Source organism: Brassica napus, chromosome A9 (assembly GCF_020379485.1).
Source record: "Brassica napus cultivar Da-Ae chromosome A9, Da-Ae, whole genome shotgun sequence".
NCBI lineage: Eukaryota > Viridiplantae > Streptophyta > Magnoliopsida > Brassicales > Brassicaceae > Brassica > Brassica napus.
The window spans coordinates 18,955,540-18,974,221 of record NC_063442.1 but is presented as its reverse complement, the minus strand read 5'-3'; the positions used below and the strand labels follow the sequence as shown (position 1 = coordinate 18,974,221).

Sequence of the window (18,682 nt, the reverse complement as noted above, 5' to 3'; positions counted from 1 at the left end):
TTTTGTCTCAACATCACTTCTCATTAACAAAATCTTATGCATACACTGGGCTGTCAATATAATATTGTGACGACCCAATATAATACAACTTAAGAGCATAATTCAAATAAGAAAGAGCTTCCTTCACTATTGATGTCTTTGATGAGTTTCTTAGAATCTGATTCAAAGATAAGTCTCTTTTACCTCAAGATCTTCATATTTAGCATGTCCATCTCATTGCCTCTGATTCTATCAGAGTTCTTACTCTAGGTAAGGCTTTTTGTGTTACGGACTGAGAAGGACAATGCGGAAACACACTAAAATATGATAAAGGCGATAAAAGTAAAACTACACACAAATTTAAAGTGGTTCATTAATTGGCTAAGTTTACAGATAAAAAAAGATCTTATTATTAGAATCAACAATGTGTTTTTTTTTCCGCACATACACGCATAATTTTCTTACGAATACTTATTAACTAGCTGTTTTACCCGCACATACGGGCATAACCATCTTACGAATACTTATTATTTTATGTCTTATTAATTTAAAAATCGGCATTATAAAACTCTAATTGGTGAACATGTTGAAGGAAAAAAATTTGTTCCTCAAAATTATTGAAAGGTAGATCCCACTTTTTTCTTCTAAATTCTCTATGGAGGAATGAATTTATAAGAAAAAAATTTTCCCATGCAAGAACTCTATCCACAACTCCGCGGGGCAATATCCCTACCAATTTATAATTTGTATGATTGCGATGTTTTATTCATTTTTGTATAATCTTTAATTGACTAAATATTTTATAATTACAGCACAACTAAAAACTATCTACAAAAATATTTTACAAATACAACATATTATTTTTGTAGTAATATTTTAATTATTTAATACATATAAAATACGGATACTTCAAAACATACTTTTTTTTACAGCAAAAAAACATTCACAGACTCATATAGACTCTGTAAACCAAGGTGATAACTCTAAATCCATGTGTACGACTAAAGACGGTTGTTGCCGAGCACTATGTGCCAAACTATCCGCCCCTGTGTTCTCCGCCCTAGGTACATGAACAATATCTGAGTTGATGAAACTTCTTCTCAAAAGCTTGATATCTTCCAGGTAGCTTTCAAATGCTGGTCATTCTTCTGGTTCCGAAACCATCTTCGCTAATTGAGAACAATCCGTTGCAAAAGTAACTTGAAACTGTCTTAAATTTCTCATGCATTCCATTGCCTATTACAATTAACTGTCTATTACAATTTCTCATGCACTTCAAAACATACTAATAACTAAAAAATATTAACTGCCTATTACAATTTTTTAAAAAAATATATACATGAGATTTCAAAATATTATTGTTATATTCATTTATGTAATTTTAAATCGATCAACAATTTAACTTATTTTTTATTTGATTTTGAAAATAATACATATAATGTTATATATAATATTAATAAAATATATTTACATGTCTAAGAGAAAAATCGTTCTAAATTCAAATAACAAAATTAATCAAAATTTTAAATTATTTAGAACAAAAAATATTATGGCTGAACTCTTAGAAATTGATGCTATCTAATATACCTAGTATATACCAAAGGAATAACCACTCTGAATATATAGTACATATCCAAAATCACTTGTCTAACTAAAAAATAATTATTTGTTAAAGATTATTATTATGAATTTTAAAATAATTTCAGATTGAAACTAAATTATTAATTTTATTTTTGGTCCAACTAAATTATTAATTAATTATCAAAATATATTTACTTTCTAATTATGTATATCTGTGCATAAGCACGGAAGAATCACCGAGTAGGCAAATATATGTTAAACACGTCTAGGAATTTCTTTGCAAATACGAAAACTTCTGGATCAAACTACAATTCTTGAAACTTGAGCCAGGTTTTGCTAAAAATCGACCAATACACAATGAGTATTGATCGACACTACTTCAAAATATCGACTCCGATTTCAAAACTTCATGTTTTCTTCACTTAAGCTCCAAATTGCTCCATAATCTCCATACATAAAGACTCTATAAATGGATTTATTCCATGGTTAAAACCGGTAAAACCAAGGTATATTAATCATCCTCGGCTCTAACTGCCAACCGTAAGGTTCATCATTACATTTCATCGTGATCTCCAGTTCTTCGGAATAGCTGTTTGCTCATCTTCCAAATCGGTCATCTGATTGCTAGAAGTATATCGGTTGAGACACATATAACCCTTCTCGAAAATTCTTTCACTCTTTCCTGATCAGTTCATTGATCTCGATAAATCTATATACATCTGAACACTACAAGAAAATATGAATATAGCTACCACAATATTTGTCACAATATATCTTTTTTCGTCACAAATTTTCTATTGTGACCGATGTGTGACAAATTATAAAAGGTCACAATAAAATGGTCACAATTCAGTTTACGTGTCAAAATCGTCACAATTTTAGTGACCATTAACCGCAGTAACAAATTTGTCACCAATTGTGACAAAATATCAAAGTCACAAAAAACGACACAATTTGTTACAAATTAAATTGTCATATATACGTTGCAAACTGTGACCAAAGTTAAGCCACAGAATCGTCACAAGTTGTTACCAATTATGTGTCGCCTATTAGTTACATATTATGACCAAGATTATGTCGCTTATTTGTCTCAGTTAGCTACGGAAAGATGGTAATGAAATTGTCACAAACTCCTTTAATTTGTGACGGTTTATTGTTACTAATCTTTGTAACATATTCTGACCAAGATTATGTCGCTTATTCGTCACAGTTAGCTACGGAAAGAAGGTAATGAAATTGTCACAAACTCCTTTAATTTGTGACGTTTTATTGTTACTAATCTATGTAACATATCATGACTAACAGAGTGAAAAGATTAGTCAGATTTACAACATCAGTTTTAAATATATAAATATTATATATAATATTATGGTGAACACTAAAAACGTTACCATTAATATACCAAATAAAAGTTAACATCCAAATCAAATAACAAAGATAGGTTCACAAAGATAATAACATGAAATAGTCTTAATGAAATACATAATAAAAGATATTAAAAACATGGGGTGAACGTAAGCTTCATGGAAAGTGGAAATTTCTGGAGGTGGACCCAAGTCTAGACACTTAGATTTGTGATAGACTGAACAAGAGTCTCCATATTCTCAAGTCTTTTCTGAAACTGCAGATTCTCTTCACGGCTTTGTTTTAGTTCTGCTTCCACCTCTTGCAATCTTTGTGTTATCATTTCAACTTCTTCAGAAGCTTCGGGTGCAGTCGACGAAACATCACAAGCTGGTAAAATCTTACTGTGTAATGCTCCAAGTCCAAAGACACGTCCCTGTTTAGACATTCCAGCAGCCTAATAGAAATGTAAAAACATGAGAACAAAAACAAAAGCACTTCAAAAACTGTAACTACAATAAATAAATACTAGTGTTTACCACTATAAACATCACAAGAAATGCATGTGTAGTTCGTAAAAAACAAAAAAGCCACAACAACAGTGACTAGTTTGACACTATTTTATAACCATATAAGCCAGTTATGTACTGCTTCACACTAAGGAAAAATAAGAGAAATAATCAACAATGTAACTAAGTGTAAATATTTAGTACTAATAAACATCACAAAACATGATTTAAATATTGTAACGGTATAAGAGTTTAGAATATTACCTTGACATAAATTTCATTTTTTTCACACTGGTCAAGATTCTCAAGTGTTACATTATCTAGACCAGAAGATTCGAGCTGTCCCAGACGTTCTTCCACGTGCTTCTCATAAGTTTCTGCAACCAAGCGAGCACGCTCATCAACGTATGTTCCGTCAGGTCTTTGATGAGTTTTCTTCATCACAGCAATAAAAGAGTAGTCTTCGTTGTTTGCTTCCTTTAAACAATTACAGAATTAGAAAATAAATGATACAAGTGATCAGAAACTAAGAATGGAAATATAAACCTTACCAGCACATCTTGAACTTTGGCATAGGAACATGAACCCGCTCTATGTCGATGCGGACCTAAGCCATTGCGATCAGACAATCGAGAAGCACGTGCACTAGCACTTGTTTTTTTGGCTTTCGGTGTTGCCCAATAAGCTTGCATAATGGTCCAATAGTCAGACAAAATCCAGTCAGGTTTTACTCCTCCTTTCTTTGCAACACTTACCATTCCTTTGAGGCGATAGGCAGCAAGTTTCTTAAACTCCTTTTCAACTGAATAGTTGATCGAAGCATCCCAATTGAACTTTTTCTGAGAAATAGTATAGCAAACAACATGAATTACTGGAGAAAACCATTACAGAATTAGATAAGAAACATAAAATAAAACATACCTTAAACATTGAAAACCATGTTCGTTTATAATAAGGCGGCACTTTTTTCCAAGAGTACCATGGTCCTTTAAAACAACCTTGAATGATCTTTCTGATTGCAGTTGACACTTCAGTGTTGTGTTTAAACCTGTTCCATTGAAATAAAATTAGTAATGAATTATAAGTCTGAGACAAATGGTAATTGGACAGTACCATTTAGATCCATTCTTTCGAGAATGATGGAGCATGGGCAAAGATGTACGAACTACATATGATTCTTCCATATGTACACTTGGTTCGGAATTTGCAACAGGTGTAGGCGAGAGAGCAGGGGAAAGGGGTTCTTGTGAACCACTACCAAATCAATGATTTGATGATCTCCCATAGGAGCGCCCACCTATTATTGGTGAAGCCATCTAGGAAAACAGTTGATCAAATAAGATATAATGTAATCATGAATATAACTTACTCAGCCTTAAAATAAAGCTAAGACCATAATATGTGAGTTTCACTACAAAAGCGTGGTGATGGATACGAACAATTACGTTTAGGTTAGCAAAATCATGAATCAAAACTTTGATACAGTTTTAGCAATCCAAATCCAGAATCAAGTAGAAATTACCTTTTTACTGTGGAAGGCAAACCAACCGTTGGAATAAGGAAGACAACGGAGGGACCGAGAGAGCAACAAATAAAAGAGATACCTAGAAAGATAATCTCTTGGGGGTTTTAATGGGTTCGTGAAATTTTGGCAACACTTGAAGCGGTATAATGAAAATTTTATGCCTCCACGGCTCCACTAACAAAATTTAAGGCGGCTTGATTAAAAATTTAGAAACCCCACTATCTAATTTTAAGACGTCTGGTTATTTAACAAAAAATATTTACTTAATACAAATAAGAAAAGTACGTAGCTTAAATAAATCATAGATAATGACAAAAAGTAACAAATATTTTTTTGTGAAAAGAACGAGTAGTAAAGACCTCGTACACTTTAATGAGTATGGTCCATAAACGAGTATATTGTATCAAAAGTTACTTAGATATTATAAAATATGGAAAGATTCTTCAGAACTCATGATTCTTATTAAAAAAAGTTCGACAAGTCATCTTGAATCACGAACGGCGCTTAAAAAAATGCATAAATTCAGTGTCTAATTGGAAGCAAAAACCATCGAACAATACAAGAAAGGAAATTATTACTTAAGTAGCAGCTCAAACAAGCTTATGAAGCATAAAGCCTTGACTGTAATTACTACCAATGTCTCAAACAACAGCTTATCAAAGTATATAAGCATGACGAGTTATAATGGCTGTCCAAGAGATGAGTGTTAGTTTTTTTCAAGCCAACTAACGATATAACCCTTGTTGCAATCCATCACTATTCAAATGCAACATACAACTATACAACTTCGAGTACTCAATAAAACGGATAGAAACTCAAGATATCTCAGATAATTGGAACAACATCTCTAGCTAGCTTATATATTTTCACTTTGTTACTTAATTAGGTGCTTAGTTTGGTAAAGAGAACATTACAAGTCCCCAAAACAGACGAAACTTGATTCACAAGAAAACACATCGCCTAATTGTTGTAATAACTTTCTTTCAGATTTAGACCAAAGAGAGAAAGAGAAGAACAAACATGTGTGAATTCAAACAAAAAGTTAGAAAAAGTTCAACGTGAACATGTCAATTCATCACTTCCAAGAATCGTTGTTTAACAGAATGAAACATAACATAAAATATTAAGTTAAATAGGGGTTCAACTCAAAATAAAATGCTGAAATGTAAGTCTTAAATCAAAATAAAATAAAAACAACGACCAGTTTAATCAGACTCTTCTTCCGACACTTCAATATCTGAATTTCCATCTTCATCATCTGATCCAGATTCATCATTATCACTCACATCATCAAGGTACTCTGCTTGGCCATGTAGATTTGTTAACGTCTCGACTTGCACCGTATCAACATTCATAACTGGAGAATCATTTTCAGACTGCATTGCAGTAAAATCTAAGTTCCCATTAACCAAAATTCTTCCTCTTGGTTGTATCACTATTGCTGCTTCCCATTGTTGATCTCTTTTCCGAGTTACACGCGGATACGGAACGTAACATACTTGATCTGCTTGTGAAGCCAAAATAAAAGGATCATATTTTCCATAGCGCTTTGTGACATTAACATCAATGATGCCTGACTTGTTTTTCCGGATACCTCTTCCACTGGTTGAGTCATACCAGTCACAAAAGAAAACCACAACTTTCAGATCAACAGGTCCAGGATAGTGGAGTTCTAAAATCTCTCTTAGTATTCCATAAAAATCAGGCTCATCATTTGATCCACAAGATGATGTACCTTTCACACAAACTCCATAGTTGGCAGTTTTTTTGTCTTTCCCATGATCGTACGTGTGAAACGTATAACCTCGAGAAAAATAAATTGGCCATGAAGTTACTTTTATCATTGGACCATGAGCAAGTGACTGCAACCATTCCGGATATGATTTAGCAATACAGTTATCCTCCACCTGTTTTCACCAATAAATACAAAACACTTAAGATAAATAAACTTTAGCAAAACTAATTATTTTAAAACTACTTATTTCTTACATGTTTTTGCAACCAATTTGCAAATTCTTTTTCTTTAAGAGTGATTAGATCATCATCACTTATACCCGGATGATCAGCAATCATGATCTCATCAAACAACCTGTATAGGAATCCCTTTTAGAAAGACTAATTTTATAGGAAATTACTCTTGTTCAAATGTAAACCAAATATATATTTTATACGTACCTTTCAAATGGTCTTAATTGTTCACAATTTAGCAGAACATATGTATGTGCATGATGGTAGTCTTTTGTTTGAAGCCATATATCCTTTGCTTTACCGCTACTTCTCCCACGCTGGGAAAACATATCTGGAATATCACCAAGTTGAAGCCATATATCCTTTGCTTTATCACTCTAGTTTGCTACAGACCCGATCGATGCTCAATATTCCTGATACATACTCGTTCACCATCGATTGTAACCGACATTGATGCAGTTATTCCTCGGGATTCATCTCTCCATCAGTATCACACCCATAAATGACTCAAACTACACCAGATCATCCTTCGCTCGACTTTCAGCTAGTCGTCTCCACGGACTGCGATGCCCATCGGTCCTTTGTCTCGTGTTTTCGATCAATTCTTCTTTTCTTTTTGTCTTTCATGTTCTTTTTATCTCAGCTCGGTTTCTCTCCAGAAACTCTTCTCTGTGTGTTTTCCTACGAAAAGAGTGTTAAAAGAAACTATGGACGGTTTATGGATTACACCATAACCATTCCCAACTGCTCCCACCCAAGCAGGCTAATATCTCGCTTAATTTGGCCAACTGCCCATAACCGCTAGGTGACGGGTCTAGAATTCAGTAATTTGTCATAGCAGTTTATAAGCCAGTCAGTAAACGTTAATCAATCCAGTAACAATTCCGCCTCAGTCAACTGCCCATAACTGCTCCCTTATCAGTTCAATAACCGCCACATAACTGCTCAAGTAGGCTAGTAACCGATGTTAATAACTGCTGGGTAACTGATTAATAACTGCTCGGGTAACTGATTAGTGACCGCCAAGTAACTGATCCAACCATTTTCTTTGGTCTATTAGTATGCGTTTGGCTCAGTAATCGTTCCCACCAAAACGTATATATGTCATTACATAATTAACTAACTGATCTCGGATGACAATTCAAACCATCTTGTCTGATTAGTCTAACCATAACTCGTCTTTGGACTGTTCCAGCTCAGTCCTCGAAACGAAGATGTTATAATATGCCCATAAAAGTTGCCTTATGTGTCGAGAATATTGAATCATCGTAAAACTTTTTTATATTAACATTAAAATGATATTTTATTACTCAAGCTTGAAGTGGTTTGGTAACAAAATAAAGAGTCCTATGAAAAGACCTATCCATTATAGCTAAAAAGTCACCATTCTCATTATGTCCAGGAAAATGTGGGATAGCCTGAAATATGAAAATTCTGTATCAAATATGTTAAAGGTTCGAGCAGTAACTCAATATGAAAATTCACCTTTTATTGCATGTTTTATAAACACCCCCATACATTGACACAATTAATCCCTATGACAATTCAAAAAATTAATAATTTTAGGATTTGGATATTTTATTAAGTTACAAATTTATTGATTTACAGAAGTTTTATAGATTTATATCTTTTAAAATATTTTTATGTAAAAATAAGATGAATATTTTATTTAACAGTATATGTATTGATTAAATTGTATAGATACACATTATATGTTATTCTTATTTGGTTATTTGGTGCATAGAAAATATATACTGTAAATGAAAATGTATTTTAAGCATAAAATGAAATATAACATCAAACATTTTGAGATATTGATAAAAATAAAAAAATAAACTGTACCGTGAATAAAAAATCAAATATACAATATATTATTCATATTTATATAAACTTCAATTATTAAATTATATTTATGTTGAAATAAAAGTATCTTATATTTCGCGAATTGTGTCATAGTTTTCGGTGAATTTATTAATTTATACCTAATGGAGTTTCTACTATTATACAAATGAAATCTGTTTGATCCAAAAATTGTGTTTATCTTTGTGATGTTTGTTGGAATCAATCAAATAAAGAATCTAAAGATAAAAGTTTAGATTCTTGAGGTTTAGGAGAAATCTTAAAAGAATCAAATGAGAAATGAACATCAAAAGAGTTTATTGATTTAAGATTGTATTACATGTAGGATTACAAGTGTAAATAAATCTAATAATCCATAAACCTTTGTAAGAAGTGTTCTAAGTCTAAAATGGAGAAGAAGAGATCCTTTGATAAAGAGAGTTGTATCTCTCTTTATACAAAGAAGAAGCTATGGCTTCATAGTAAAATGGGTCTAGTTTATTGTCTAATGGGCCTTGAGGTATGATGTAAATCCACCCCCAACAAATCTATGAACCGCTTGTGGTTAAATTTGACTTGCAATGGCTAGAATCTAAACTAGCGCTACGTTAGAAGCCTAACCATTGACACATGATTCTAAAACAATTAACATGACCAAGGCTTTCATAATCATAACATTTTGAGATATTGATAAAAATAAAAAAATAAACTGTACCGTGAATAAAAAAATCAAATATACAATATATTATTCATATTTATATAAACTTCAATTATTAAATTATATTTATGTTGAAATAAAAGTATCTTATATTTCGCGAATTGTGTCATAGTTTTCGGTGAATTTATTAATTTATACCTAATGGAGTTTCTACTATTATACAAATGAAATCTATGAACCGCTTGTGGTTAAATTTGACTTGCAATGGCTAGAATCTAAACTAGCGCTACGTTAGAAGCCTAACCATTGACACATGATTCTAAAACAATTAACATGACCAAGGCTTTCATAATCATAACATGTTTTTTGGAGACTCTATAATTTCCTCTACATTCCACTTTAATTGATGGATTTGAAAATCTAAACTAAATCTAGTGTTATTGGTTCTGTGATTTTAAAATATGTATTGAAATCATGTGTTACGTTATTCGTTTAATGATTCATAAATTCTAATTCAAATCACGTGTTGTTCAATCATACGGATTTACTGATAGATTTGATTTCATAATGTATTTGAATGGATTTGCATGGATTTCTTTGTTAAAAATACAAAGGTTCGAATCCGAGGGAAAACCTCCGGATTTGTAAATACTAATCCGGGAGAATTTGAAAATTTGTATAGTTTACTTGAATTTATAAATACTTTATGGATTTCTAAATCAATCAAAAGATATAAACCAATAACACCTCCTTAAGGAATTGATTGATTTAGAAATCTATGTAATATTTATAAATCCAAGTAAAATATGCAAATTCTGAGATTTTCCCTCGGATTTGAGTCTTTGTATTTTTAAATAAAAAATCTTAAAAAATCCTAAAAAATCCATTTAAATTCATTATAAAATTAAATATATTAGTATATCCGTACGATTGAATAACACTTGATTTGATATAGAATTTATGAATCATTAAACTAATAACACATGATTTTAATATAAATTTGAAAATCATAGAACCAATAACACTAGATTTAATTCGGATTTTCAAATACATTAAAATAGACTTGCTTTATTTTAGAAATTATAGAGTACCAATAGAGATGCTTTAAGAAACCCTTCAAGGGTTAAATCTGAATATAAAGTTATAAACATAAGCATGGAGTCATTGTCACAAAAAAGAATTCAAAAGTAACCTAAACATTGACACGAAAACATTCAAAATCTTAACCTTGGATAACAACTTTTTGTTGTGAGGACTCCTGTTGCATCAAAGTCGAATACTTCCTACAACATTTTCAGGGTATTGCCCACCAAATCGTTCGTATGATCATCTTCTTCCTCTTTGTCCGCAACTTTAACCTTCTTCTTTACCCGATCTTCAGAAAAATAAGTCTCTTTGTTTATATCATCAGTCTGAAAACATTTCATCTCCATTTGTGTAGAAACAAAATTTCTTATTCTGCCTTCATTCATAGGAGCAGAACCATCTTCTGGGTCCTCAGTTTCACATGCATTTCCCTTCTCATGATCATCCCAACAAGCAAACTCTCTATACTGAAACCTAAACTTCTTAGGCACGTAACCAGAACATTTCCACAGCTGACGTGACGAAACAGACGAAAAGTTTTCAAACAGAGACAAGTCTCCACCAGGAACTCCTTGAACATGAACCCTTTCTTCAATTGGGACCTCCTTGAGCATGAACCCGTTGGTGTTTTTAATCTTGCATTTATGACAGGCAAATAGATCATCTCCTTTAGCATAACGAGAGCACCATGTGTGAACCCAAACCCCGCATTCATCACAGTTCACCATCTCTTTACCATCATCAAAATTCACACCGCAAACACAATCTACAGTCCAAGATCCATCGACCCAATCATCGTGTGGTTTCATAATCGCGATTACAAGAAAACCCTAACGCCAAATTCTCCGATTTGTTCACCAATTTACCCAGAATCGGTGGTCTAAAGTTGGAAAATTTATAACCCTAAATCGTCTCTTCTAAACGTCGAAAACCAATTAGCTGCTTAACGAGGATAGCTATTTGAAGATTACCGATAGAAAACCGATCCCGACAGGTACCTGCAGTGACTCTCGATTCCGCTTTCTTTGCGGAGAGAAAGAAAAGGACAAATATTCTTCAACAAATGCAGTTCATCAATTTTAAATGGGCTTATGATATTATGGGCCGGATTAGAAGATGGATTTTTATTTTTTGTTGTTATTTCTGCTCCTTACTTTTTTCTACCAAATTCTTTTCGACATAAAACTTTACAACAGAAAATCGCATAATAATCTTCTTTTTCTTTTGATAAAGAAATATTCAATTGGCTTCGTCCGGGTACGAACCGGAGACCTTCAGTGTGTAATAATCTTCAGAATAGCATTTATTTACGTTTTAAAGTTTGAAATTATTTAACGAGCATATTAAACTTTCAAATTGACTTTTTATCGTAAAAACCCTCTAAATAAAGCGACATGTCAATTTTTATTTTTGATTATTTTTATTTATTTATTTGACTAATAAAAATAACTAATAAGAAATAAAATAGGAAACATTAATAAAAATTAGAAAAACTACATAAATTTTTAAAATCGTTTTTAAAGAAACTTTCTTAAAATAAAAAAAATCATTTTTTAAATGCAATTTTCTAAACAAATAAAAATATTTTAGTTCTTTTTTTAAATAATAAAAATCTCTAATAAATAATTTTGAGCATATCACCATTAACAATAACATTGTTTGTCATGTCACAATTAAGAATAACATTTATCTTCATACCACCAATGATGATGGTGTCATAACAATTTTTATTCATGTCATAAATTTCATTCGTTTGAAAAGATCATATAAAATCCCCTTATACATTAAAAGAGAAGTCACTTTAGTGATTTTTGATGAGGTGGCATTCATATAGAGCTTCTCAGGAAAGACGTTATAATTCTATTGGCTGGATTTTTTGAATTTTTATTTTTCATTTATTTTAATCAATCACTTATGTAGACAAGCCCAAAACTATTGTTGATTTCGTTAAGCCCATATATAGCTAGAAGATAATAATTATCGATTTAGTTTAGCCTTGGGTACCCGTTCGGGTTTGGGTCGGGTATTTCGGATTTTCGGATATTTCGGTATAGAGGTGTAGAACCCGTTCGGGTATTTCTGTATTTCGGGTCGGGTTTGGGTATTTTTAGTTCGGATTCGGTTATTTCGGATCTGGTTCGGATATTTAGATTTTGAAAAAAAATATTAAAATTTTCATTTCTCAAGTTTCTTATATTTAAAAATATAACTTTCAGTTAACTAATTTTTTATTTTTAATAGATTGAATAGTTAATAGATTTAGACATAACATTTTAAAACTAAAAAGACATTAATTTAGTTATTTTTTTAAATTTCGGATGTAACTTTTTGTTAATTTTTTAAATAAAAAACTTGACATGCGTTTTAAGTGAGTAGCAAATCATTTTTTTCGTAATTGTATGTATATCATATGAACTTAAAGTATGTGTATTATCAATATAAATATTTTATATAAAATGAGAGATGTAAACTAAAAATATAAGGTTAATTATACATATGTTCGGTTATCTTCGGATATCTATTCGGGTTCGGGTATTATCCGTTCGGGTTCGGGTATCCAATCTCTCCTTATTCCATACCCGTTCGGGTATTTTGCTACTTCGGTTCGGATTTCAGTTCGGGTTTTTCGGATCGGGTTCGGGTGCCACTTCGGATATCGGGTAAAGTGATCATTCCTACTAATTAGGTTGTTTGTTTTTAATAACTTACCTTTCTAATATAGATTACTTGCACAAGTTGAAATCATTAAATATGCAAATCACTTATTCACAATATGGATTACTTATGCAAGTTGAATACATTAAATTTTATCGATTTAGTTTACCATTGGGGAAGATTTAGAATTAAGACAAATATTAAAAATTTTCCTTATTATTCAAACGGTAAACTTGCGCATGTTGATATCATATTTATTATATTGCTTACAAAATATTTTAATGTTTCTAATTAGGTTGTTTGTTTTTAATAACTTACCTTTCTAATATGGATTACTTGCGCAAGTTAAAATCATATCATATGCAAATCATTTTTTGACAATACACATTTAATATCTTTCTTTAAATGATTTTATTATTTATTGTGCAAAATATTAAAATCATTAATATGAGAATAAATCGACTGTATATATATAGGAGACACCTAAGGTCTTAAAATACAAACATTCTCTTTTCATTCTTTAAAGTATTATTCACAAATATCTCCTCTCATACTATTAAGGTATTACGACAATGCTGCTTGTGTGCTAAGATAAATGTGTTTAGACGCAAAGGCTTCTCATCTTTAGAACCCTGAACTCACCTCTTTGTGTCTTGTCTCCAAAAAGCATGTCTGATCTATCTTTTTCATGTGTTGAATACTGGTAACGACAATATGGTCTTCATTTTTTTATATGTAGACCAGGTCGTGAGAGTGATAGTGATCCAGAAAACCTTGATTGAACATGCTGAGAAGCTTCGCCAAGTTAAAGCAGTTCTTGAAGATGTTCTTTAGTACTTTCTCTCTCTTTGTTGAATATTGTCCGGGAAAGTATTACTTAGTATCATTTAGTAATATTATCTTATATCATTTTTTTTTTGTTGAATATACTATCTTATAAGTAAGCTAACATTATGCATTTTTTATTTAATTCATGAGATCATTTTTTCACAGCAGAAAACCTTTTGGAATGGTGCAGGGAGGAAATTTCTCAGGGATATACAGGAATGTTCAACTAAAGCCGCTGAAGTGGGATGGTGAAGGCGAAGAATAAAGACCTGTAGAGGCCCTTATGATTCTTAAATACGGCGGTGTTCTAACTCACGCTGGTAGAAAACAGGTGTTTACATACTCTACCATTTAATTTGTCATTGTTATATATATATATATATATATATATATATATATGTTTTCCAAATATGGAAGAATTGTTTAACTTATTGACGTTTAACATCACTTGCCATATAATCTAACGAATATTACAAATAACAATTTAAAGAAACTATTCTCAAAATTATTGAAAGACTAATAATGTTTTATTTATTACTTTTAATATATATAACCTATAAAATAAAATGAACGAAATTTTATATAAGATAATTATAATAGTTTTATCCTCTACTTGATGAACTGTGTTCGAATATAATTATATAATAACTATTTTAAATATTACAAAATCCAAAAATGTTTATTAATATTATTTTTTAATTATTTATCGTTGTTTAAAGAATAAATTTATCATAATTTAAAATAATTTATAAAATGCTTACAAAATGCAAGGCAAAGTTACACTTTCAAGAGTTAAGTCGAGATCTGGATTAAAAATCATAATAACTGGTAAAAAAGGGAAGCCGAAGACAAAAACATTGAATGTTGTCTACAAACAAAATTTTCAGAATATTCCGTAGTCACGGTACGTAATTTTAATCTACTTTTTTCAAATACAAATTTTAAAATATATAAACTGTTACAATTATTTATTTTTTGTATTTGCCAGATGGGTTGTGATGAGTTAGGAGACCGATGACGGTATGTCAATTTAATATTATTTCATGTTCAATAAAATTTAGAAATTTATAAATCTATCAAATAATTTTAACCTGTCAAATTGCTTACAAAATTTATTTAATTTTTTGCACGTTTCTAATTGAATTTGATTTCTTTATCGAGAAATGTACATCATAATTTATATTATTTATGGATTTGGGGTCGGGTTATTTCAGTTAATGCTTCAGGTCGGGTTCGGGTATTTTTAGTTCGGATTCGGTTATTTCAGATTGGATTAGGATATTTAGATTTTGAAAAAAAATTAAAATTTTCATTTCTCAAGTTTCTTATATTTAAAAATATAACTTTCAGTTAACTAATTTTTTATTTTTAATAGATTGAATGGTTAATAGATTTAGACATAAAATATAAAACTAAAAAGGCATTAATTTAGTTATTTTTTTAAAAAAATTTGGATGTAAGTTTTTGTTAATTTTTTAAATAAAAAACTTGACATGCATTTTCGGATCGGGTTCGGGTGCCACTTCAGATATCGGGTAAAGTGCCCACCCCTACTAATTAGGTTGTTTGTTTTTAATAACTTACCTTTCTAATATGGATTACTTACGCAAGTTGAAATCATTAAATATGCAAATAACTTATTGACAAAATTTGTTTTTAATAACTTACCTTTCTAATATGGATTACTTTGCGCAAGCTGAAATCCTTAAATATGCAAATCACTTATTCACAATATGGATTACTTGCGCAAGTTGAAATCATTAGATATTATCGATTTAGTTTACCCTTGGGCAAGATTTAGAATTAAGACAAATATTAAAAAATTTCCTTATTATTCAAACGGTAAACTCGCGTATGTTGATATCATATTTTTTACATTGCTTACAAAATATTTTAATGTTTATAATTAGGTTGTTTGTTTTTAATAACTTACCTTTCTAATATGGATTACTTGCGCAAGTTAAAATCATATCATATGCAAATCATTTTTTGACAATACACATTTAATATCTTTCTTTAAACGATTTCATTATTTATTGTGCAAAATATTGTGCGTTATTAATATGAGAAATAAATCGACTGTATATATATATGAGACAGCCAAGGTCTTAAAATACAAACATTCTCTTTTCATTCTTTAAAGTATTATTCACAAATCTCTCCTCTCATACTATTAAGGTATTACGACGATGTTGTTTGTGTGCTAAGAAAAATGTGTTTAGACGCAAAGGCTCCTCATCTTTCATCGACTCTGCCACCCACTTTGCCTTGGAAGTATTATATGCTACTTGAGGAATCGACTCTGCCATCCACTTTCATTGACTCTGCCACCCACTTTACCTTGGAAGTATTATAGAAAGATTAATAATGTTTTATTTATTACTTTTAATATTTATAAACTATAAAATACAATGAACGAAATTTTATATAAGATAATTATAATAGTTTTATTCTCTACTTGATGAATTATGTTCGAATATAATTATATAATAACTATTTTAAATATTAAAAAATCCAAAAATGTTTATTAATATTATTTTTAAATTATTTATAGTTGTTTAAAGAATAAATTTATCATAATTTTAAAATAATTTATAAAATGCTTACAAAATGCAAGGCAAAGTTTCACTTTCAAGAGTTAAGTCGAGATCTGGATTAAAAATCTTAATAAATGGTAAAGAAGGGAAGCCGCAGACAAAAATATTGAATGTTGTCTACAAACAAGTTTTTCAGAATATTTCGTAGTCACGGTACGTAATTTTAGTCAACTTTTTTTTTCAAATACAAATTTTAAAATGAATAAACTGTTGCAATTATTTATTTTTTGTATTTGCTAGATGGATTGTGATGAGTTAGGAGACCGATGACGGTATGTCAATTTAATATTATTTCATGTTCAATAAAATTTTGAAATTTATAAATCTATCAAATAATGTTAACCCGTCAAATTGCTTACAAAATTTATTTAATTTTTTTTGCAAGTTTCTAATTGAATTTGCTTTCTTTATCGAGAAATGTACTTCATAATTTATATTATTTATGGATAATATTTTGATTTTTATTATATTTTCTTTTAATATGTCTACATAAATGTTTGTTTATTATTTATGGAAAAATAATATTATTCACCTAAAATAAAGAATTACGAAACATATACAATATAATTTTAATTAATGATAATATAAAATATGTTACTTCTAAAATTATACACTATTTATTCCATTTTTTGAATGAAAGTATCTTCGTAAACTCACAAAATATTTTGTGACGTTGCAATTATACATACTAACAATATATGCCTCTTCATACTGGCGTTACTGTGTTCTCTCTCCTGAGGTACGGACCGAGAGAGAACACAGAGTGCGGAACGATCATGTTCTTATGCCCGCACAGGGTGCGGGCCGGTCACCTAATAAGAATTATTTTAAAAACACAATCATATAAGAGCTCTAAATTTTATTTCCAAAAATAATTGTGAACATATGACCATTAAGGCCTGACTGGTTCAAACGCATCAGTTGCGGTTGCGGGAGTTTGTGGATACGGGCGGTTGCGGTTTCTAGCGGTTTTAAGGAATTTGTACGACTGGTATTGCGGTTAAAAATTGGTGTGTTTGCGGGTGACTTATGACTGGTTAACTACCAAATGCGGTAACAGTCAAATAATAAATTAACAATATTTACATTTAATATAATTATAAAAATATCAAAAATCATAAAATTATAATAAATAAAAAAATTTATTTAGAAAGTTATAATTTTAATTTTTGAAAATTTATTGAAACTGTTTTTACTATAAAATTTTATAATATTAATTAAAATATAATAGATATATTTTAATATTTTCATAGTTTCAATTTTTAATTTTTTTATTAAAATATTTTTACTTTTGTATATATATTGGTTTAAAAAAAGAAATTTTTTTTACCCTCCCGCAACCGCCCGCAACCTCAAACGCTAGCTGGAGCCAGCTTTTGAATTTATGAGATTCGGAGCGATTTGAAGCGGTTTAGAGCGATTTGAGTGATTGTTGCAAACCGCCGACAACCGCTACCAACCGCAAAAGCTGCGTTTGCGGGTGGTAGCGAAAAAACCAGTCACCCCCTAACATTAACACTTTTCGTCATATCTAATCTATTAATTTAGGGATTGGTTTTTATCTACTACTTGAAGTTGTCATTTAAGTTTTTATCTCTTTCATAAATGTTACTAAAATATATCACACTACTTTATAAATGGAACATACCTAGTTAAACTTAACCAATATACATACAATCGGATTACTTAATCTAAACCAATATCTAATATATTAAAACCATCCAAAATTAAACAAAAACCACAACGACAGGTTATTGCACTTAATAAAGCAATCCAATAAAACTAAACCAACAGGTTATCATGTTTGGTATAGATGTTCGTCTTTCCTTCTCTTCAGATCACTACCTGACACATAAAAAAAAATCAAATTATTTTCTATTTTGTCCATCTTTCATCGTACTAACCATTCTAACAAATATAAAATCTGATTATGAACACAAAATTATCTGCATATAAGCTTCAATCATATATAGATTAGATCATGACTTTTGTTTACGTTACATATGTTTTGTTTATTTGTTTATTATAGCCGAAGATACAATTCATACCCGTACACAATATATGTTCCTTTATATAAAAGTACTAGTGGTGTGCCCGCGCTACGCGCGGGGTG

The 18,682-nt window shown here is 30.4% G+C and overlaps 1 protein-coding gene across 1 annotated transcript; it reads right to left on the bottom strand.

The window, feature by feature from the left end:
- Positions 1-10,506: 10,506 nt before the first annotated feature.
- LOC106394713 (inactive histone-lysine N-methyltransferase 2E) lies at positions 10,507-11,910 on the bottom strand. Its single transcript, XM_022691049.2, has one exon. It carries the CDS (start codon positions 11,296-11,298, stop codon positions 10,687-10,689), a length of 612 nt encoding a protein of 203 aa, XP_022546770.2. The 5' UTR covers positions 11,299-11,910; the 3' UTR covers positions 10,507-10,686.
- Positions 11,911-18,682: the final 6,772 nt, after the last annotated feature.